This window comes from Chanos chanos, chromosome 9, assembly GCF_902362185.1.
Source record: "Chanos chanos chromosome 9, fChaCha1.1, whole genome shotgun sequence".
Lineage (NCBI taxonomy): Eukaryota > Metazoa > Chordata > Actinopteri > Gonorynchiformes > Chanidae > Chanos > Chanos chanos.
The window spans coordinates 19,987,638-20,012,238 of record NC_044503.1 but is presented as its reverse complement, the minus strand read 5'-3'; the positions used below and the strand labels follow the sequence as shown (position 1 = coordinate 20,012,238).

At 39.0% G+C, this 24,601-nt stretch overlaps 1 protein-coding gene across 1 annotated transcript; it reads left to right on the top strand.

Annotated features, from left to right (window-relative positions):
* Positions 1-892: 892 nt before the first annotated feature.
* LOC115821458 (NACHT, LRR and PYD domains-containing protein 12-like) lies at positions 893-23,973 on the top strand. The gene is made up of 10 exons (XM_030785284.1): positions 893-2,676; positions 3,321-3,494; positions 9,244-9,417; positions 10,312-10,485; positions 10,761-10,934; positions 11,465-11,638; positions 13,091-13,264; positions 14,981-15,027; positions 15,118-15,635; positions 23,821-23,973. The coding sequence occupies exons 1-10, from the start codon at positions 893-895 to the stop codon at positions 23,971-23,973; spliced, it is 3,546 nt and encodes a 1,181-aa protein (XP_030641144.1).
* Positions 23,974-24,601: the final 628 nt, after the last annotated feature.

Here is a 24,601-nt window from a genome sequence, read left to right as displayed (position 1 = left end):
AACTGAAGCCGAACTGTAGGATAGCAGATTGTCTGGCATTTTACCTGCTGCTATCTTTTTGGGGATGTCTTTGCTCAGAGGGGAAATGAAGGAATATTAATTGGACTCAGGACACAGTCCAATTTCCATTCAGAGATTGAACTAATCATTGATGCATTACGACGTCTGAGTTTTTGCATTGCCCCTGAATGCAGACGGGCCTTGGGCCATTATCAAAGGGACAGGGACAGGGACAGAGGGAAGGAATGAGAGTAAGGAAAGGTGTCAAAGCAGGGTGAGAAGAAGGAGGGTAGCAGGAGAGTCTATGCAATTTCTAATTTGCAAAAAAGTAAACTTTTTTTTTTACCTATGTATTATAATGTAAAAAGTCTCTCCTCCAATGGTCACACAGCACACCTCCAATTGTCACACAAGTGCCAAATGAACTCTCAGAGCGGTTTTATTGTCTTACAGTGGATCAGTGGTGATTATCGAAACAATATCAGAGTTCACAGGTGAATTAACAACATATTGTATTATTTTGTGATACCAAATCAGTCCAACACCTCTCCTTAGACAACACTGACTGGAGTTATTCTTGGTTGTAGTTTTGAAGAATAAGTTTAAACTCATGCAGTTATTTCTGGTAATGGTTTTATGGAATACTTTTAGGTTTGCACAATTATTTATGCTGTGTTTTAATGATAAAAAGTATTGTGATGACAAAAATTGTATACACTCACATTTAAACTTACATTCAGACATAGCGCTATTTACACATTTACATTCATATTTACACCTCATACTTGATGTGTAAATAAATTGTTTTGAAGGCATGAATATATTTACTGTGATTGTATTCCACATCTTGCTGTGTCGCTCACTGGATCTCTGTATTTAATTTAAACCAGATATGCCGGACTATCAAATAGTCAGAAGCAAACTAAAATCCAATTTGAGACAGAAATATCAGCGCATTTTGGATGGAACAACAGGAAGAGGCCATAGAAAGTTCCTGAATGATATCTACACTGATCTCTACATTGTGGAAGATGAGACTGGAGGAGTCATTCATGAACATGAGATTATGCAGGCTGAGACATCAACTAGGAGATTTACCTCAGAGGAAACTCCAATCACATGCAGTGACATTTTCAAAGTCTCTTCTGATCCAAGTCGAAGAAACCGAAAAGTGCTGACTATGGGAATCGCTGGAGTGGGCAAGACTGTATCAGTGAATAAATTCATACTGGACTGGGCAGAGGGAAAGACCAACCAGGACATAGATTTTATTTTTCCACTCCCCTTTCGAGAGCTGAATTTAAGGAAGAAGAAAAGATACAGTCTGATAGAGTTGCTTCATAAATGTCTTCAAGGTTCTGCTGAATTGAAGTCTCTTCCAGATGGCGATGGCAAAGTCATGTTCATTTTTGATGGACTTGATGAATGTCGCTTTCCTCTTGGATTCAATGACATTAATGAGGAAGTAGAAGAGGAAGAGAAAGAAGAAAAGATTGATCAGAAAACAACAGTTGGTGTACTAATAACAAATCTAATCAAGGCAAATCTGCTTCCCTCTGCTCTCATCTGGATAACCTCCAGACCAGCAGCAGCCCATCAGATCCCGCGAGACTACATTGACCAGGTGACTGAAGTACGAGGATTCAGTGATGAACAAAAGGAAGAGTACTTTAGGAGGTACAATGACAAGGACCAGGATATGGCCAAAAATATGATCTCACATGTAAAGAAATCAAGGAGCCTCCACATCATGTGTCACATACCAGTCTTCTGTTGGATATCAGCCACTGTGCTTCAGCCAATGCTAGCCAAAAGCACTAATGAAGAACTCCCTGCAACTCTGACTGGGATGTACACACAGTTTCTGATTTTTGAAACAAATCAAATGAAAAAGAAATATGAGACTGAGCACATTATACTGAAGCTTGGAAAGTTGGCCTTCCTTCAGCTGGAGAAGGGTAATCTGATATTCTATGAGGAAGACCTGAGAGAGTGTGGCATTGATGTCAGTGAGGGTTCAGTGTACTCAGGAGTTTGCACACAGATATTCAGTCAAGAGCAGGGAGCCTCTGAGAGGATGGTGTTCAGCTTTGTACATCTGAGTGTTCAAGAATTCCTTGCTGCAGTCTATGTGTTTCTTTCACATCGTAACAACAAGAAGAATCCACTTTATCCAAACACAGTTGTGAACAGATTCAAATGGCGGTTTAAGAGCACGGAAGTTTTTTATGAATCTGCTGTAGGCAAGGCCTTAGAGAGTGAGAATGGACACCTGGACCTTTTCCTCCGCTTCCTTCTTGGCCTCTCACTGCAATCCAATCTGAGACACCTGAAAGAACTACTGCCACAAACAGTGATCAGAGCAGTGAGTGTGGAAAAAACAGTCGACTACATCAAGATGATGCTCAACAAGAACATCTCATCAGAGAGGAGCATCAATCTCCTCTATTGCCTGAAGGAACTGAGGGATGACTCCCTTGTAAATGAAATTCAAAATTACTTGAGTTCAGGACGTCTCTCAACAGAGAAACTGTCATGTGCACAGTGGTCAGCTCTGGTCTTTGTGCTCCTGATGTCAGAGGAGACTCAAGAAAAGTTTGAGCTGAAGAAATATAGGGGATCAGATGAAGGTTTGAAGAGACTTCTTTCAGTACTGAAAAACACCAAACGGGCTATGTAAGTATAACAGTTCAGTGGTGCAGTTACATTAGTCAATAATGTGTACTCTAATCTGAAGTGGCAGAATTTACCCACTTGTTTCCTTCCAGAGAGAAGGACTGGCAGGATTGTATCACAGGGCAAGGATTTGGCTGCTTACGTAACATCCAAATGAGAAATCTGTTTGTAGCCATGTGTGAGTGTTAGAATTAAAGGATAGTTAAACAATGGGAAATATGGAAGATAATTTGTGAAACAAAACAATGGGATACAGATTACTTTCCCCCCCTCTCCTCTACCTTTCACTTTTTTTCTTTTCTTCTATTACAATATTTATGTGTCTTTGCAACTTATTATCTTCTGAATCATGTTTGCACATGTCATTTCTACTATGCTGAATAGCTTATCTGTTAATACCCACATAGAAGTTTATGAGTTAAAAGGTTTTTACAACATCTTGGCTTTAAGAAGTTATGTGTATTATGGTGTAATAGGCTTTGTGACAGGGTTTTCTTAACCATATTTGCACTGATTATTTATATAAAACACTTGTAATAGGACAAAGGAGTGTGTGATTTTGAAGCATTGTTTCACTCTCTATAGATCTACTGAGCACCTCAATCAGTAAAGTAACTTGGTGCACTCTCTCTCTCTCTCTCCAGACTTGATGGTTGTAATCTCACTCAACAGTCCTGTGAAGCTGTAGCCTCAGTTCTACAGTCAGTAAACTGTCCGCTGAGAGAGCTGGACATGAGTAACAATGACCTTCAGGATTCTGGAGTGAAACAGCTTTGTGTGGGACTGAAGAATCCACACTGTAAACTGGAAATACTGAGGTCAGTATTGGTAAATAACCTGTGGAATGTGAACTTGTGAACAATAAGTCTGGCTTTATTCAAGAATAGATGGGAAGATCATGCAAGATTTAATGCATATTATTAATTACAAATTCAGTTTTGTTTCAACTGAAATGAATTTTGCCATGGGAATACTTCCACTTGTCTGTGTGTCAGTTAAAGAAGTTTTAACTTCGCTTGCCAAGTAGCTAACTGTGGGAAATGAGTATTACCAATCAAGAAGCTAACATTGCCAGAATTACAACCTTGTGCAGTTATCTACAGAATAATTCCCAATGATTCAGAATCAGTGTATACATATGTCCATAAAAATCTTAAGCTTTAACATTTTCTACCCTGAGGTCTAAAATTAGTATTCTCTCAAAACATTTCTTGTATGCCGATTCCTGTGCTGTCTGGATTAAAATGATCTCTTGTCATGCTGACTACTATGCTAAAATCTTGCCGTGCTGTCTTGCTGTGTCCCAGTGTGAGACAGAAGACATTACAGGAGAGTTTTTAGAGAGAAAGAAAAAAATCTAAGCAGCTATATTCATGGATAGCTTCTTAAAAATTTAGTTGGTGAAAAATATCTGCACTCCACAGTGAGTATATATTTGACTTGTTCATACTTAACCGTGGTTTGGGGAGCTCCGGTTTCCTCCCACAGTCTAAAGACATGTAAATCGGAGAGACTAAATTGCCCCTAGGTGTGAATGAGGGCGTGAATGTGTTTGTCTGTGTGTTTGCCCTGCGATGGACTGGCAAACTGTCCAGGGTACATCCTTGCCTGTCACCCAGTGAGCACTGGGATAGGTTCCAGTGCCCACGACCTTAATTAAGAGTTTGGAAAATGAATGATAGAATGAATGAATATTTAACCATTATGCTATACAGGAATGTCACCCACCTCATATTTTAAAGAGCTTCACTTGATGGCTTATGGTTTGCTGTCATTTAAAATATGAACATTTAAAATATGTTGCTGATGACCGCCCAGTAATGACAAAATAATTTAAACACATTTTTGAACTCCCAGATGTAAAACAGGAGGTAGTTAAAGCCACATATTTCATTTTGGCAACTTGATTTGACTAATCCACATTTTGTATCAGCAGACAGGTCACTGAATAAGTTCTGGGATCACCACAGTCTGTAACAGGGCCTTTAAATAACCACCGACCAGCAAAACAGCACTTAGTTTCCGAACTGGCAACAAACCCCATGCCAGTCGCAATGTCAGAGTAACCGTTTGCTATCGCTCAATAGCATAAAATGTTGGGGAACCAACAATGCTTGAATTATTAGCTGAATTCTCAGTTAGGGAAAGTTACTGAAGAGAACTTAAACGGGGGAATAATTCAAATACCCCAAACTTAAAAGAGATTAAGTGTGCCTCTTCAGGAGCAACAATTGATACACGTGCATGGTTGTATCCCCCTGATATACTGAGGGAGATGAGGTGATGGTTATAACTAAGTGGAAGTAGTATTCAGCCTAATTCCTTGCAACTTGTCCATATTATTTGCATGACACAAATTTACAGGTCAAACGGAAAGAAAGTAGCCATCACTGACCCTGCATAAAATGGCCATGTATGTTCATTTGTATCATTAATATTCCAGATGCACTTTCATTTTAGAAATGGTATAACATACATTAGATGAATTTATATAGATTTATGCCATACTGATACACTAGCTATGTTATCACCAACATGCTTACACTGGAATTGCCCAGTTTTAGCCAATAACAACCGCATTTTAACAGAAGTCTTAAGTTGTTTTCACATATGAACTACAGTCTATGTCCACAGGATCAGGTTCGGACGTCATCTGAAGTTGCTCTTTCACACATGTAGAACTTAACAGGAGACTGTCTGTGTCAGATGCGTTCTCACCTACTGGAAATAATCCGTTTGGTTTGGTGAGGGGTGACACCTGGGTAGAGGCAGGACGTTACGCAAAAAGTACGCTTTGGAAATTTGCAGTGTTTTGTGGACAGCACATCAAGTATGGTAGACAAAGCTACCGACTTTTGTCTGACCAATTATCCGTTGGCCTTTACCGACAGAAGTTCCCGAATCTTGTGTGAATCTTGCATCTTCGTGTAAATAAACCTTCTTCTTCACCCTCGGATGTTCTTCCGGTTTCGCACCAGTCTCATGATAAAAACGACATCAACGTGGATGCTCGCTCATTCTCCGGACCATGATCTGCTCTGTCCTCACATGCATTCAGTTGGATATTACATGAACTTTGTACCAGGGAGCTGGTAGAGTAAAGTCCGTTTAATGTCCGATCCAACTGATTCAGACATTAGCGCTCTCACATACAGCTCGTCCGGGTAGGATTGCAGTGCATATCTGAAAGGGGCTTTACAAAGACACAGTACACCAGTTCAAACCATTTGGAGTTCAGGCAGGAGGAAATAATAAGATACATTAATCCAAAAAAGGCAGATTTTATATGTAGTTGCACTCTGAGGTTGAGATTATAAATTAAATGATTGTAATGTATTTAAATGTATATTTTTGTGAGGAATTGTACATAAATGATAATATTGTACATGAATATTATCAACATTAATTGAGGTTTAGAATGACTGACGGGTGCCCCATCCCACAATAGTACTCAGAACTGGTGTCAGTATTGACAAAGCAGAATCCTGTGTGTGTGTGTGTGTGTGTGAGAGAGAGAGAGAGAGAGAGAAGCCAATATCAGTCATCTGAAATGACAGTGTAATAACATACAATATGATTATCTACAAAATAAACATTGCCATATCAACCATTGTATAAAACACTGGGGAAATTTTTATGTCACTGAATTAATCTGTCTAGAAAGAAGTTAATCCCTTTCAGTGTTCTGAAGATTCAGACGGTATTGGTAATGCAATACGCTACTCCCCCTTGCCGAAGCATAAAAAGAATTCAATTTATTAATGTGAAAACGCAACCTAACAAATTACAAATATGTACACAAATATGTACAGATCGGAAGTCCTACAAATAATTATAAAAGATTATTTCAGGCTGTCATCGCTTGGCTACTTAACAGCCAACAGCAAATCGAGAGACTAATATCTGAAGTCTGCCAAAACAGCCAGTGCGCACAGGAAAGTTTCTGAAGTAAATGTTGAAGTAGCCCGTATGAGTGAAAAAATCTAGAAATAACAGCAATTCAGTCCACTTTTTTACTACATACATTAACACAAAATGTATGTATCTTTTATCTGTATCTTTGGGCTTGCTGAGCATGATTCAGGAAGGCCTCAGCCAGACATTTCTCCATTCTCGGCTGAGATGGACGGCATGACGAAGCAACACGTTTCTTTTGGTTTATTTCAAGGCATTCATTTTGAAAGATTCTGCTATTCTACAGTATTTGTAGTTATTTGTTAACAAAATCATTTTCCTTTTTCCCTATGCACAGTAACCTGGGTAAATCTGAAAACGCATAATTGTTCCTCCGTTTAGCCCTTCCGTCCACACTAAAACAGTGTTCTCCACCACCGAAAACAATATTTTTCGAAAATGCTCTCTAAGGTGCATACATTTTAAAATGCTGGGTTCGTGTCGAAAAGTGGACAGCAAAAAAGGAGAGTTTCAGAAACGGTGACGTATGGTCGCCATGACACCAGCGAAAGTTTGAGCTCGGGACACCAAAACAAACATGATGGGCAAAATGCAGTCAATGCTGCTCTGTCTATCAAATTTGCTAATCTATCTTCAATTACAGATTATCATACTGTACAATGCACATGCATTGCTGCAATGTAGAAGACAAGCTTTATATTTGTCGTGCTTAAGAGATGGAAAACAACTGGAATGGCATTTCAAACCCTACATGGAGCAGCAGGGTTGGATTGGGACACTTAATTTTGAGGTATTGAGAGGTATTACGGATAGCCAAGTTAAAATAATATCTGTTACCACACACGGGTCATCGCAGAATAAACGACTAAGGCCACTTCTGTAAAGATCTAAACTGCATGGTGTCATGCGCATGTCGCAAGTGCTTTTAGGGCGTGGTTATGCTACTTTTGCTATTTTACAGTTTTTTTTTTACAGTTGCTAACAAGCGTTTACCTATACCTATGCTTTTACCTATGCTTTTTTCTAAACCCATAACATAGCTACACACCTACATCACACAATTAGCCAAATATTTAGTTTTCTGCTCAAAACCACATTTTGTTCATTAAATACCAAATCTACATTTCAAAATGCAAAAAATTTTATTCTTTCAAAACACCAGAACATGTTTTCTATCCAAGAGGAACATATAGTCAGTCATAGCACAATGACTTTCAAAATATTAACAGTTGATACTATTGAAAAAACTGCATTACTTTTCATGTTTCAGTTCTACAGGTACCTGCATACCTGCATATAATAGACAATATGAAAACCATTGTTTTATTTTTTTGTTTGTTTGTTTGTTTGTTTTAATAATTCAGTTTCCTTCTGCTGTAAACCACTCAACATTTTTTGGTTGAGTGTCAAATGTGTGCATTTTTGGCAATGTACTATCTAAAAGTGAATGAGTAGTCTTTACCTTATAGAATGTACAGTAGAAAAAAATAGTAAGTGACAGAATTGCTGCAGTAAAAACTTTATTAGCAACATGAAATTGCTGCCAGTGATCAACAACATATCCAACATATGGTGCTTTCGGACCGAACAGTTCTAGGGTCTCATTCGAGAGGAACTACCCCTTGGGGGCTCCCCCTAGAACTATATACATTCTAGAGCTTTTTTCTGTTTGCATTCACACGGCCAGTGGAAACGCTGAAGAGACATAAGCTGGCCAATGGTGGTATAGCAACATCATGCTAAGAACTGTTGTTTACACAGCTAACCAGGGTAGCTGTGCATTTTTAAATACAAATATAATGACTTCTAAGACTTTTTTAATACCTTTATTTCCAGAAGGAAATAAATAATACCATTACTCCAGCAAAAAAAAAAAAAATCGACAAACTAGACTGCAGTATACACAGTTATTGAATTTTACTGAATTTGAATGACAGAAATATTCAGTGCACAATAAATAACATAACTGCGTTCTCATTAACGAAAATAAAACTGTTTGGCGATAGACCCAGTCCAATGAAACAAAAAAAAATGTCCCCCTGCATTTACCACTGCCGGATAAGCTGGATAAGCATGTTGTTCCTCTAGGTTAAGATGCGGACCACAGCCACACAAGCAGACATACAAGCACCTACCAAAGCGAAGTGTACGCTACCTCTTTAACGTACAAACAAATAGGAATTGAACATTGCGGAAATGGTCATTGTTGTGGGATATAAAATACTGCTAAAGTAAAACATAAAAACAGAACATGCCTCCCCTCCTACAATTCCAGACATTTTAAGACATTTTTTCCCTAGGCCAACATTACAAGACACAACATCTGTTTATTTTTGTTCAAACGGTTTTGTAATTGCCTCTTACACATGTTAGCTAGCAGGGGCTGTCAATCTGTGGGGCCTTACTGTGTGGTATTACCATGACATTTTGGGTGACTACTGTTATTTAGCTGAATATGAATATGTGAATATGATTTTGAATATGTAATTATATCTGATTTTGTCATTGGTCTCTAGACTGCAGTGCAAAGTACAAAAACATTGGCTCTTCCAGTCCAAAAATCATAGACTGTATGTGAAGACTTATGTTGAAGATGTAGTTACATTTTAAGCTTTTGTGACATTCTCTCTCTCTCTCTCTCTCACTTTCTAGACTTGCTGGTTGCAGTCTCACTGAACAGTCCTTTGAAGCTGTAGCCTTAGTTCTACAGTCAGTAAACTGTCCCCTGAGAGAACTGGACCTGAGTTATAGTGACTCTAAGGATTCAAGACTGAAGTTGATCTGTGAGGGACTGAAGAATCCATACTGTAAACTGGAGATACTGAGGTCAGTACAAGTCAGTTTTTGAAAATATACCATGTATAATATGTTTTGTGTTATTTCTTTACACTGGACTTACCTGTGTTATAGGAAACCTATCAGTTTTCGTGTCTTTTCTCATGTGTCTGGATTGTCTGGATTAAAATGATCTCTTGTTATGTTGACTACTATGCTGAAAGTTTGCTGCGCTGTCTTACTCTTGCACAGTGTTAGAAAGAAGACATGACAAGACAGTTTTCAGAGAGGTAGAAAATATCTAAGTAGCTATATTATACATAAGTTCAGTTTGTGTATTTTTGTTCTGCATGACACAGCTAGTTTACATTTCACTTGTTCATACTTAGTCATTTTGTTATGCAGGGGCATCAGGCACCTCATAATTTAAAGAGGTCACTTGACGACTTAAAACACAGATTTCTACAAATTGTTTCAATCTCAGACAGTTAGGTCCACACACTGAAACAACAGTTTTGTTTGTGTCTCTGTTCATGACTGGTTTCCTTAGTCATCAAGAATTAGAGTCAATGGACTTGTGTGTTGTGCAGGGCTGTTGATCTAAAGGTTAAAAGCTGTGTGATACATTGAGCTGTATCATCTTACAAAGCAAATAGAAAGAAACTGGCCAACACTGACCCTGCAGGAAATATGTTCATGTATGTTCATTTATATCGTTAATACCCCAGGTGCATTTTCATTATGAAGCAGATGAATGCATGCAAATTTATTCAGATCATGCAGACTTGTAACACATTAATATACTAGCTATAGTACTGTTAGCCAGCTTATCTTCAATGTTTTCAAAATTTCCAACTACTTTATTTTGCATTACTGTATAAAGGTAAATTATTGGATCCCTCTCTCTCTCTTTCTCTCTCTCTCTCTCTCTCTCTCTCTCTCCAGACTTGCTGGTTGTAATCTCCCTGAACGGTCCTGTGAAGCTGTAGCCTCAGCTCTACAGTCAGTAAACTGTCCCCTGAGAGAGCTGGACCTGAGTAACAATGACCTTCAGGATTCAGGAGTGAAGTTGCTCTGTATTGGACTGGAGAATCCACAATGTAAACTGGAGACACTGAGGTCAGTATTAGTCAGTTGTTGAAAACACAGTATTTGTAGTAAATTTTGTGCACTGGAATTATCTGGAATAGCTGAATTATCTTAACGAATCCTCAGTTTCCTAAATTTATCAGTTTTCATGTCTTTTCTCATGTGTATTTTATATTGTCTTCTGGATTAAATGATCTCTTGTTAGTTATGCTACTATGCTGAAATCTTGCAGGTAATTTATTTATTTTGCTGGTTTAACTGTATTACGCCAATTATTGAAATTCTGTCTCTCTCCCTCCCTCTAGACTTGCGCTCTGTAATCTCACTCAACAGTCCTGTGAAGCTGTAGCCTCAGCTCTACAGTCAGTAAACTGTCCCCTGATAGAACTTGACCTGAGTTATAATGACTTTAAGGATTCAAGACTGAAGTTGATCTGTGAGGGAATGGAAAAGCCACACTGTAAACTGGTGACACTGAGGTCAGCATAAGTCAGTTTTTGAAAAAAAAAAAAAAAAGTATATAGAGTAAGTTTTGTATCATTTCTTTATACTGGACTTACCTGTGTTATAGATATATAGCTGAATTATCTTGACTAACCTTATCAGGTTTCAAGCTTATCAGTTTTCATGTCTTTTCTCATGTGTGTTTTACGTGTTTTCGGTCACCCCTATATGCTCTGCATAAACTGGCAGATAGACCACTCCCCCTCCAATCACCACGCTGAAGATGGGGCTTAGTTTAATATGTTGATGAAATATGTTCATGTATGTTCATCTGTATCATTAATATTCCAGCTGCATTTTCATTATGAAGGAGATGAATTCATGTGAATTCATTCAGATCATGCAGACTTGTATTGTAATATACTAGCTATGTTATAGCCCGCTTTTCAATGTTTTCAAAATTTCCAACTACTTTGTTTTGCATAACTGTATAAGGGAAATTATTGGATCTCTCTCTCTCTCTCTCTCTCTCTCTCTCTCTCTCTCTCTCTCTCTCTCCCTCCAGACTTGCTGGTTGTAATCTCACTGAACAGTCCTGTGAAGCTGTAGCCTCAGTTTTACAGTCAGTAAACTGTCCCCTGAGAGAGCTGGACCTGAGTAACAATGACCTTCAGGATTCAGGAGTGAAGCTGGTCTGTATGGGACTAAGGAATCCATACTGTAAACTGGAGATACTGAGGTCAGTATTAGTCAGTTACCGAAAATACAATATTTATAATATATTTTGTCTTAATTAATATTTTACGCAGGGATCCAGACTAACTGTTTTCAGAAAAACCCTAGAACTGTCCCGAAACTTTGTCTCAACTACCCAAAGTGAAAACTGGCTGTCCAAAATATAACATTGCTTATGTTTACATAACTGACATAATTTACATAGCATAATTTAAATGGCATACATTTATTTCTCAGCTGAAGTACTTATGTTTCCATAATGCCATCAGTCATTTTCAAAAAATCTGCAGTTCTGACTGTATTTTTAAATCTGTAGTTATGAATACTCTTTTGCACCATGTTGTTAAGCAATTCTTAATTTCTTAAGGTTTATTGCATAGAATTATGTAGAAAATACATAAAGTAACTGGTAGAAAGAAGACATAAAAAAATACAAATGAATAAGAGAATATAATAAGACAGAAGAATATGTTATATTAAAAAAGAAAGAAATGTGCTGCAAATCAGTCTGTCAGTCCATGAGGTGAGTGTGTGTGTGTGTGTGTGTGTGTGTGTGTGTGTGTGTGTGCGTGTGTGTGTGTGCGTATGTGTGCGTGTGTGTATGTTTGATGGTAAATACTGCTAGACTGTATAGTCTGTTACCAAATAACTTGTTGTTCTGTTGTCTCTGTGTAAAGCAAAACATAGGTTTTCACATTATTATTTTTATTCTTATTGAAAGATCTAGTTGGCTTTTTCTGTCAATGTTTAACACACTATGGTTAATATCATTATTACTTTATCCATTTAAATGCTTACTAGATGGGAAAACAAAAGCTATAAACTATAATGACAAATAAATGTCATTGTATCTTTATTTCAATGTCATAAACTGTCAATTCATTAGACATAGCCAGTGTTAGCAAACACAAACTTTATTTTCCATCCTTCAAACTTTACATGTTGTCAAATTCAGTTTAGCCAACTCCTGCAGTACTTGTGTTTAACAAACGTTAACTTTATTATAGAATCTCTAATGGTGTAATATGTAATAGGGTCCTGGGACATCAGGTGGCTTTAGTTTCCAATGGTTTCCATTAGCGGGAGACTAAATGTGTTTTATCAGCAGACACTGATGATGTGACAGTGTTCATTGTAGGACAGGAAGATGTTCTGACTCTTAACAGAAATCTGGTCTCATATGAAAAGACTCTTCAGCTGAAGTTCAGTGAGATAAAAGTGAAGGTCTCATAGGAGTGATAAGATAAAAATGACCAGAACAAAGTCAGTAAACTCAGCAGTATCGTTACAAGCTGGTGAATGATCACCTTCCCATTGATCCAGATCCAGATTTGAGTGTCTGCTTAACTCTGAAATACAGAGAGGATTTATGGCAACTGTACTTTGCTTCTTTGGTTGTTCTCTCTCTCTCTCTCTCTCTCTCTCTCTCTCTCTCTCTCTCTCTCTCTCTCTGTAGACTGTCTGGCTGTTTAGTGACAGAGGAAGGCTGTTCTTCTCTGGCTTCAGCTCTGAGCTCAAACCCATCACACCTCAGAGAGCTGGATCTGAGTTACAATAACCCAGGAGACTCAGGAGTGAAGCTGCTCTCTGACAGAAAGAAGGATCCACACTGTCGACTGGACACACTCAAGTAAGTGGGGTGTGTGAGAGAAAGAGTATTAGAGTGTCTGTGTGTGTGTGTGTGTGTGTGTGTGTGTGTGTGTTTAAAACCAAGAGAGAGTGTATTTGCAAGATTGTGTGTTTGAGTATGAGAAATCGAGAGAGAAAATGCTTTTTTATTTGTTCCCTCTTGTGTGTATGTGTGTGTGTGTGTGTGTGTGTGTATGAGAGAGAGATGTGTGTACAAGTTAGAAAGAAATTCCTCATCCCTCTCATTCCATGCAGTTCTGATTGTGAGAGTGAGAGAGAAATGTCGCTTTGTGTGTGTGTGTGTGTTAGTTAAAGTGAGGGACAGTATATTTCAGTGTGTGTGTGTTAAAGTGAGAGACAGTATATTTTGGGAAAGTGAGGACGAAGTTTTGATGGGGTTTTATTGAGAAAATGGGAAAGTGACAGGCAGATGAGAATACACGGAAATTGCAGCAGAAGAGATGGTTTATGACAGGTGACTGTGTCAGGACGCGTAGCGAATGAGTAACCGGGAATGACAGACAAGAGGCAGGCGAGGAAGGCAGGCGTGTGGAGGGTGAGAGGTAGGCAAGAGCTGAACAGGCGGCACAGGGAGGTAACCTGTTTACCAAAAGAAGAATATTAACACAACCGACAAATCAGACTTATTCTAATACATATACACACGATAACTCTTCTGAGCGAACTGAGGCAACGAACGGACGGTGAGTGGTGGGAGAACCAGGGTATAAATGCGGCAGCGGTGATGAATAGATGAGAAGCAGGTGTGCCGCTAATCGGGATCTGGAAACGCCACACCTACACCTACACGCAGATACACAGCAGGGGGAGCACAGGAGATACAAGCGTGAGGGAAACACTTAGAAACATAAGGGAAAACGAAACCAAGAGCACAGCCGAAGCCGCAACAGTAACATGTATTTCAGGATAAGGATAACAAGGAGAACACTATGGATATGTTGTTAATGTAACATTAACACAAACTGAAACTCACTCACCTTGAATTCTATGAATAAAACTGGATGTCCGTGTTTGAGGTGCTTCACTAAATTGTTTCCTCCTTTCGTCTGAAAAGTACGATGGCACCGTTTGACATACTGGCATACTGATCCACCTCAAACGCAAAGTACTTCCATACACGACTCTTACTGTTTTTCTTTTCGTCAAGTCGAGGCAGATTACATCCACGGTACCTACGGTACTGTAGAAAAAGGAGTACTGTCACGTTTTCAGAATTTTGGCATCAACTTGGTAACAAAGTATCGGTTCTTGTGACATCCCTAGTTAAAGTGAGAGACAGTATATGTCTGTGTGTGTGTGTGTGTGTGTGTGTGTGTGAAAGAGTGAGAGAGAGTGCTCCTGTATGAGAACACATGTTTATTTGTTCTGTTTGTGTGTAGTTTGTATAACTGTGCATGTGTGACAGTGTGTGTGTGTTTGTGTGTTCCTGTATCTGTTTTTATTATAATTTTTAGTTTTCTGTTTGTGTGTGTTTATGATTGAAAAAAGCTTTAAAAGAACTCAACAGAAATGTGCATGTGTGTGTGTGTGTGTGTGAGTGTCTTTCCACTGTTGACATAAAATCACAAACACATACAGTTTTGTTGTGTGATTTTGTGTCTTTGTGTGAATGTGTGTGTTTGTGTGTGTGTGTGTGTGTGTGTGTTTGTTTGTGTTTTTATGAAAGTTATCCACTTCCTGTTGTGTGTTTGTGTAGTGTGGATCATGGAGCAGAGAGCAGGATCAAACCAGGATTAAAAAAATGTGAGTTTACACACACACACACACACACACACACACAGAGTTGAGAGCATGTGATATGTTGTCTCCTCTAATTTCTCTTCTTTTTTGTAGATGCCTGTGATCTCACACTGGACCCAAACACAGTAAATACAGACCTCTCTCTCTCTGAGGGGAACAGAAAGGTGACATGGACAGAGAATCAGTCATATCCTGATCATCCAGAGAGATTTAAGGGTTTCTGTCCTCAGGTCATGTGTAGAGAGAGTCTTACTGGACGCTGTTACTGGGAGACTGAGTGGAGTGGAGATGCTGTTATAGCACTGACATATAGAGGAATCAGGAGGAAAGGAGAGAGTGGTGACTGTAGGTTTGGACACAATGAAAAGTCCTGGAGTCTGTGGTGCTCTGAAAATAGATATGCTGCCCGTCACAATAATCAGAGAACTGACTTACCTGCCCGCCCCTCACACACACAGAGAATAGGAGTGTATCTGGACTGGTTGTCTGGAATTGTTTCCTTCTACAACGTCTCCTCTGACACACACACACTCACACACATACACACATTCCACTGCACATTTACGGAGCCCCTCTATGCAGGTTTTAGAGTTTATAATTATGAGTCCTCAGTGTCTCTGTGTCACATAAAATAATACACACATACACACAGAAATCTCTCTGTCACACACACACCTACAAACACACACACACATTGTTTATATAACTTTTCACACTCTAACTTGATCTCACACACACACACACACACACACACACACACACAAACACAAATGTGTGTGCTGAAAATACAGATAGAGTTTCATTTACGCATTAGAAATCTGTTAACAATTGTTAATTAATTGACAATTTTTGTGGATCAATCTCTGCCTATTTTGTTGTAAATCCTTGTTTGTTTTTACTCTGTTACAAACACAGTATAAACATGTACATACCAGAGAGAAACTGCAAATAATATATCATTGAATATAAAAAACATTGAAAGCATTCCTGATGCTGAACACACACACATCCTTTTTCACACACAGACACACACACACACACACACACACACACCCTTTCTCTAAAAAAAGCAAAAACTCTCTCTCTCACACACACACACACACACACACACACACACACACACACACACACACACACACTCTCTCTCTCTCTTTCTCTCTAACATACATTGTACACTGCACCTTCACCCAACCCCTCTATGCAGGGTTTTGGGTTTGTGACTCAGTGTCTCTGTGTCAGATAAAATAAATAAACACACCCACTCTGAAATACTCATATGGACACACACACACACACACACACACACACGTCTATGTTACTAAGAGGGGACTATCACCCTATACCCACAAAGAGGGAACCATGGTTTCTAAACATTTTAATGTAACAAAAAAGAAACAGAAAATTACATTTAAGTTCATTGTTCATAATCTTTACTTGACAACATGTATTAAAGGTACAATGACAACATGTATTAAAGCTTTAGTTTAGAAACAGAAGACTGCAAGTGAAGCTGAAATTATCTGTAATAAAGATTCATGAGTTACAGATAAGTTGAAATGTTAGTTTTTATCTTCACAAAAGTAGTTAAGGGAATTTGGCTACCACTAAAATGAACTAATTAAACTCACTCTCACTCATTCATTTTCAAAGCCGCTTATCCTAATTAGGGCTGCGGGGGTGCTGGAGCCTGTCCCAGCGCTCATAGGGCGAAAGGCAGGGAAACACCCTGGACAGGTCATCGGAATTTATACAGGTTATTACACTCCCTCTTTCTATTTCTATTTCTTTTTCTATTTCTCTCTCTCTCTCTCTCTCCCACACAGACACACATTACTGTGAGTGGTTGTGTTTAGACGAGAGAGACATCAAGTTTGAGTGTTTGTGAGAGAGAGAGAGAGAGAGAGAGAGAGAGAGAGAGAGAGAGAGAGAGGTTGTGTGTGTGTGTGATTATTTACATTAGTGTATGTATCTTTCAAAGAGAGTATATTTTGTGTGTCTCTGGATTGCATGTGTGTGTAAGGGAGAGAGTTGAATTGGTTTTGTTTATGTGTGTGTGTGTGTGTGTGTGTGTGTGTGTGTGTGTGTGTGTGTGTGTGTGTGTGTGTGTGTGAGAGAGAGAGCGAGAGAGAGAGAGAGAGAGAGAGAGAGAGAGAGAAAGAAAGAAATAGAGAAAGAAAGAGATTGTGCTTTTACATTTTTGTGTCAGTATGAGAGACACTGTGAGTGTGTATTTTGCTTTGTGTCTCTGTGTTTGTATCACACGGACCTTTACCTTAAGTTTGATCAGGCCGCGCTGAACTCAGACAGCTTGCAGCTCAGAACAGGAAGTTGTGTCGGAGATTTGTATGATTTCCTGATACAGCTATATCACACATCTCCTAAAATACCGAATGTGTACAGTGACAGGGGTGACAGAAGTTTTTCACAGGTGCTCAGCTCCTGAAAAGATGTAACAGGAGTGACTATAAATAACCAATATATACTACTTGACAAAAAGAGTTCCTTATTTTAATGAAGTACTGTGTTACCTCTCCATTAGTTCATACACTGTCGTGGGGCCCACTACATTTACTCCACTATCCAGTCTGTGTTCAGTTCCAGACACTTCTATTTGAGTGAAGCTGTTGGAACTCAGGGGTGGGGAGATACCAAATAAATGTCATAACATGTTGATATCACATGACTCTCAGACAAGCTTCCTGGCCTGAGCTATAGGCAATGTCAATTAAAGCGAGCCCCTCTGTCATACATTTCAACTAGAGATTACGAATTGTCACAGTCAACTGATTTTTGAACAGAAGAGGAGGCTGAGGCCAGGGGATCCATTGCCTACTGGTTCTTCTAATAACAGAATGTGAGAACTTGATTGCCTCAAAGTTCACTGTCAGAATATCTGCTAACAGCAATTTTGGGTTTCACCCCTTTCAGAAGTAGGTAGGACTTCCTGAAAGAGGGGGAAACTGAAAGCGAACCGAAACCTTTTTTTTCCGTGCACATTGTTAACAGAAAAAAAATCCTTCACGGTAAATGAACGCTATTCACTTAAACATTATGAAATGTACAGGTAAGCATGTACAAACGTTGGTATTATATGCTGTTTACTATTTCAGCTTCAGTACCATTACATAAATATTTGTAAAAGAGTTTAAATTTTGATCAGTTTTGGTCTGTTTCAGGAAACAAAAATGTGTTTTGAACTGTGTTTTGTATCGTCTTCAGATGACTGGAAAAATCACTGAGTAAAAGCCGCTGTAAACGTTTCAGTTCAGTTTCGTTTCGTTTGTCACAACTACAAATACTGTTTTTATTTTTACACCCTAAGCTCCAAAGACTGATTGACACACATATATTATATATAAATATGTATCCCACTGGTAAACAGTAGTGAGTGTAATCCTGCTATCAGAGGTATTAATCGTGTTCTCTGTATATGACCCTGCGTTATATGCACTGTTATTGTAATACTGATTGCGTTAAACAAATGAGGTTAAACCTCAGATTTTATCATGACAGAGGCAACACTGAATGAAAAACCAAGAGAGTTACATAGTGGGTGTTGTACCAGAAAAGGGTGGACCATTTGGTTTGCCGCTCACATCAGACAACCAGCCAAAGACATGAAATTCAGTTCCTTCTTCTTGCATTGTTCAGGAAATAACCATTAGATGGCAAAAGTATAATAGACTGCAAATACAATGTTTCACACAAGAGCTCTTCACAAAAAAGAGGGTATTTCACTGATACAAATGAGTAAACTGTTTCTTTTATCACATGACACGAGTAATAGATTCCAGCTGTAGTGATCCTCTATTTAAAACTTGTTCTTTTACCACAAGTGGGGATGGAAAAAGTAAAAGAAGAAGTACTCTTGCTAAAAAAAAATACTCTGAGTTGAACTGACAACCATTTTTTGTAAATTGTAAATTAGTGACTATTTTACTCTTAGTATATTTTACTTAGTATATTTCAGGAGGGATATGTTAACTCTACTCAGAGTACTTCTTTTTTTTTTTTTAGCAAGAGTACATCTACTTTTACTTTTTCCATCCCTGCACATGAGAAGTGGCAGAGTAACAGATTCCAGCTGTGGTGATGCTCTATTTAAAACTGGTTCTTTTACCACATGACAAGAGGTGGAGTAACAGATTCCAGCTGTGGTGATGCTCTATTTAAAACTGGTTCTTTTACCACATGAGAAGTGGCAGAGTAACAGATTCCAGCTGTGGTGATGCTCTATTTAAAACTGGTTCTTTTACTACATGACAAGAGGTGGAGTAACAGATTCCAGCTGTGGTGATGCTCTATTTAAAACTGGTTCTTTTACCACATGACAAGAGGTGGAGTAACAGATTCCAGCTGTGGTGATGCTCTATTTAAAACTGGTTCTTTTACCACATGACAAGAGGTGGAGTAACAGATTCCAGCTGTGGTGATGCTCTATTTAAAACTGGTTCTTTTACCACATGACAAGAGGTGGAGTAACAGATTCCAGCTGTGGTGATGCTCTATTTAAAACTGGTTCTTTTACTACATGACAAGAGGTGGAGTAACAGATTCCAGCTGTGGTGATGCTCTATTTAAAACTGGTTCTTTTACCACATGACAAGAGGTGGAGTAACAGATTCCAGCTGTGGTGATGCTCTATTTAAAACTGGTTCTTTTACCACATGACAAGAGGTGGAGTAACAGATTCCAGCTGTGGTGATGCTCTATTTAAAACTGGTTCTTTTACTACATGACAAGAGGTGGAGTAACAGATTCCAGCTGTGGTGATGCTCTATTTAAAACTGGTTCTTTTACTACATGACAAGAGGTGGAGTAACAGATTCCAGCTGTGGTGATGCTCTATTTAAAACTGGTTCTTTTACCACATGACAAGAGGTGGAGTAACAGATTCCAGCTGTGGTGATGCTCTATTTAAAACTGGTTCTTTTACTACATGACAAGAGGTGGAGTAACAGATTCCAGCTGTGGTGATGCTCTATTTAAAACTGGTTCTTTTACTACATGACAAGAGGTGGAGTAACAGATTCCAGCTGTGGTGATGCTCTATTTAAAACTGGTTCTTTTACCACATGACAAGAGGTGGAGTAACAGATTCCAGCTGTGGTGATGCTCTATTTAAAACTGGTTCTTTTACTACATGACAAGAGGTGGAGTAACAGATTCCAGCTGTGGTGATGCTCTATTTAAAACTGGTTCTTTTACCACATGACAAGAGGTGGAGTAACAGATTCCAGCTGTGGTGATGCTCTATTTAAAACTGGTTCTTTTACCACATGACAAGAGGTGGAGTAACAGATTCCAGCTGTGGTGATGCTCTATTTAAAACTGGTTCTTTTACTACATGACAAGAGGTGGAGTAACAGATTCCAGCTGTGGTGATGCTCTATTTAAAACTGGTTCTTTTACTACATGACAAGAGGTGGAGTAACAGATTCCAGCTGTGGTGATGCTCTATTTAAAACTGGTTCTTTTACCACATGACAAGAGGTGGAGTAACAGATTCCAGCTGTGGTGATGCTCTATTTAAAACTGGTTCTTTTACTACATGACAAGAGGTGGAGTAACAGATTCCAGCTGTGGTGATGCTCTATTTAAAACTGGTTCTTTTACTACATGACAAGAGGTGGAGTAACAGATTCCAGCTGTGGTGATGCTCTATTTAAAACTGGTTCTTTTACCACATGACAAGAGGTGGAGTAACAGATTCCAGCTGTGGTGATGCTCTATTTAAAACTGGTTCTTTTACTACATGACAAGAGGTGGAGTAACAGATTCCAGCTGTGGTGATGCTCTATTTAAAACTGGTTCTTTTACCACATGACAAGAGGTGGAGTAACAGATTCCAGCTGTGGTGATGCTCTATTTAAAACTGGTTCTTTTACTACATGACAAGAGGTGGAGTAACAGATTCCAGCTGTGGTGATGCTCTATTTAAAACTGGTTCTTTTACCACATGACAAGAGGTGGAGTAACAGATTCCAGCTGTGGTGATGCTCTATTTAAAACTGGTTCTTTTACTACATGACAAGAGGTGGAGTAACAGATTCCAGCTGTGGTGATGCTCTATTTAAAACTGGTTCTTTTACTACATGACAAGAGGTGGAGTAACAGATTCCAGCTGTGGTGATGCTTTATTTAAAACTAGTTCTGCAGTAAAGCAGTGATGTGTAGTTGTGGTAAGGAGTATAGACAGTAAATCATATAAAAATCAGCTTAAGTGAAATAGAAAGAAAAAAATAATAAAGTGGTATGTATAATCATTTATGTTGTTTACACTTTACATTCTCTTTCTGAATTATTTTAATCATTTGAAAATTTATAATGAGAAAATACTGACTTTTGCTGCCTGAAATTAAAGAATGACAGGCAGGCCTGGTCTTTTAAGCAGGATTTAGTTTCTTTTGCTGTTCATTGTTGTTCACTGCCTCTTGCTGTAAATGTGTTCATAATGTAAGAAATGAATATGTCATATTTACATATGAAGCAGCTGAACAAACATTAATCTGATTCTGCAACATGCTGCGTTCCAGTTACAGATGTAACTGTTTCACTCCCTCGTGATGACAGCCCAGTTAGTTATACCACAGTAGGCTAAAATACACATAAATCACCTTAAACAATTTTCAAAATTTGATTTTAGGGGAAACTATTAAATATAAGGACACCCTTGCCACTGTTAAACCTACAGTGAAGAGAGGAGCAGAAAATTCTATGAACTTCATTAGAACTTGTTACAATAACATAATAGACATCATCAAGAGGAAAGATCACTGTGTGAGCTTTATTTTCAAGTAGACCTACGGATAATCAGTATAAGCCATTCTCACCTGCATTATGTTTGTGTCGTGCTGTTTGTGTAGTGTCGGCTGCTGTGTCATCAGTTGGCCCTGCTTGCAACCTTTTGTCAGTTCTTACAGTAAACTTTATTAAGATATTGTTTTTTATTTGTATTAACTGTGTGTTATGTCAGCTGAGGTGAAATCACAAAGCCTAAATGTGGATAACTTCTTATCTGTGTCTAACAGATTTTACATACTTACTTAATCCCCTTCATTCCCTGTGGAACGTAAGGCTGTGACTATCTGTCTCCATCTAGTCCTATCCTGTACAGCATGTTGTGCCTAGCCCCAAGTTAGAATAGCCATTTTCAGCTCTGAGGTCACACTTTTCCGCCAGGTTGTTTTTGGCCTTCCTTGTCTCCTCTTTCCAGGTGGGGTCCATCTCAGTGCTACTTTAGGAATGCGGTCCTGGTCCATTCTAAGGACATGTGCAAGCCATTGGAGCTGTCTGTGTTTAATTTCCAGTACCACATTACAACAGTTTGTGATTTTTTTCAGGTCTCTCTCAACCACTTGCCAGCATTCTGAGCTACACAGCAAAACTGATTTAACATTACTGTTATATAGCCAGATCTTGGTTTTTAGGCTGTACTGCTTTGACCTCTAGATGATTTGGAGGTTTGCAAATGCAGTGCGAGCTTTCCCATATACTGATGTCTTTGCTGCATGCATTTTCCTTACTAAGGAGACTTTCCAAATACATAAACTCTTCGGCATAATCGAGTGGATTACCATCCACAGTGATTGGTGCATGTGGTGTTGAATTTATGCACATCACTTAGGTTTTGGAGATATTAATATTCAAACCCATGTGTTTGGCAAATCTGTTAGTCCTGTCTGTTTTCTCCTGCAGGTGGGTGTGATTTGTGGAGAGAATACTCAGGTCATCAGCGTAATCAAGATCTTGTAACTGGGTAAAGAGAGTCCACTGCATGCCTCTGGGCTTGTCTGAGGTGGTCTTTCACATGGTCTAGCCAATGGCAATCAGGAAGAGTATGGGAGACATGATACATCCCTGACATACACCGGATTACACGGGGAACCAGTCAATGAGGTTGCCATTTAGGATGACACTACGTTGCATAGCAATGGATAGCAATGTGATGCCTCACCAGTTGTTGCAGTTTTGTAGATTGCCTTTCTTTGGAATTCTGGCAATCAGACCTTTGGCCCAGTCCTCAAGAATGACATTTCTGTCCTAGAAGTTTCTGAACAGGTCTATGAGAACCTTGACTGAGTAGTTGAGGTCAGCCTTCATCATTTCGGCACGTATGGAGTCAATGCCTGCAGCTTTCCCATTCTTTGTTGCTTTAATGGCACTTTTGAATTCTGTTTCAGTCAGGGCGCTGGTGCTGATGTTGAATATGCTATCTGTGGGTGTAGGGTTAGCAGGATGCTCTGGTTTAGGGCAGCTGAGGACTTAACAAAAGTGCTGCACCCATTTCACTGCCTGTTCACTCTCTGTTAGGAGGTTGTTACCATCCTTATCTTTTACAAGAGCAGACTGGCTGATGTTTTTGCCACAGAGTTGTTTGGTGAGTTTGTATACAACATGCATTTCGCCTCTTGCAGCTGCCTGTTCTGCTTTGCAAGCAAGCATCTCAACAAAGGTCCTTTTGTCATTCCTAGCACTCTTTTTGACCTTCTTATCCTTATCCTAGTCTTATAGGCTTCCTGGACTTGTTTCTGTTTTCTTTGTTCTATTTTCTGCCAAGTGCCAGTCCCTGTTCTTCTTTTTTCTGTAGCCCAGGACCTTGGTTGCTGTCTCAACATTGGTGTTCTTGATGGTTTCCCATTTGGTATGAATATCAGGGTCCTCATCAGTTGAATCAGCCAGAGCACTAAAGCAATTTCTCAGCTCCAACACAAACTGTTTGTTGATATTCTTGCATCTCAGTTTGCTGATGTCAAGTTGTCTCCTGCGTTGACCCTGATTTTTTACTTTCCGAAGCTTCAGCTTGATGTTAGCTGTCACCAGATAGTGGTCACAGTTGCCACCCGCGCCATGACAAGCTCTAACATCTTGGAGAGACCTGCTGTGACAGAGGGCTCTGTCTCAGGCTGTGAGCGGCACTTATACTCCCACACCAACCTCACCAAGTAGTTAATCAGTGCTTGTTTGTCCGCAGTTATGTACATTTTTCATACATTTCACTATCGCACACATTTTACTAGAATAGCACGCAAGCTTCGAGGGTGCACACTCAAAGCAAGCAGCAGGTTACCCAGTTTGATACACACAAACATTTCCAATCACATTCACAATCCAATCCTACAGTTTAAACCACCATACAAATACACTCAACTACACTTAAATGTTTGTTGTCATTTCTACTGTTGTTGTCTTTACTGTTACCATCTTTATCATTTTACAAATATATGCAACTGCATTTAAATGTTTGTTCTCACCTTTTATTGTACTTATCAGTTGGTTTAAAATGCTCTTTTTGTATTGTAGTGTTTATTGGTTGTCATGTCTCCCTCCGTTTTCTCTGTTCATCTGTTTGTTCGTTTGTCTGTGCCATAGCAATGTAGGAAGACCAGTGCAGGGGAGGACCAAACAGAACTATAGCAACTCAGGCTTGTTTCTTTGGTTTGACCCAGGTTGCGCATACGTGGTGTGCATGAAGAATGGGCCACATCACGGGCACGGGGTTTTCACATAAAAATGTTGTGATCGGATGTCACTATGGGGAAATTTGGAAAAGTGAACACATTAAAGTGTAGTATGG

Excerpts from the sequence above, each read along its gene's own strand:
- LOC115821458 (XM_030785284.1), top strand. The coding sequence starts at position 893 with ATGCCGGACTATCAAATAGTCAGAAGCAAACTAAAATCCAATTTGAGA. Across the intron at positions 3,495-9,243 it reads TGTAAACTGGAAATACTGAG|ACTTGCTGGTTGCAGTCTCA; the intron begins GTCAGTATTGGT and ends CTCACTTTCTAG. Across the intron at positions 10,935-11,464 it reads TGTAAACTGGTGACACTGAG|ACTTGCTGGTTGTAATCTCA; the intron begins GTCAGCATAAGT and ends CTCTCCCTCCAG.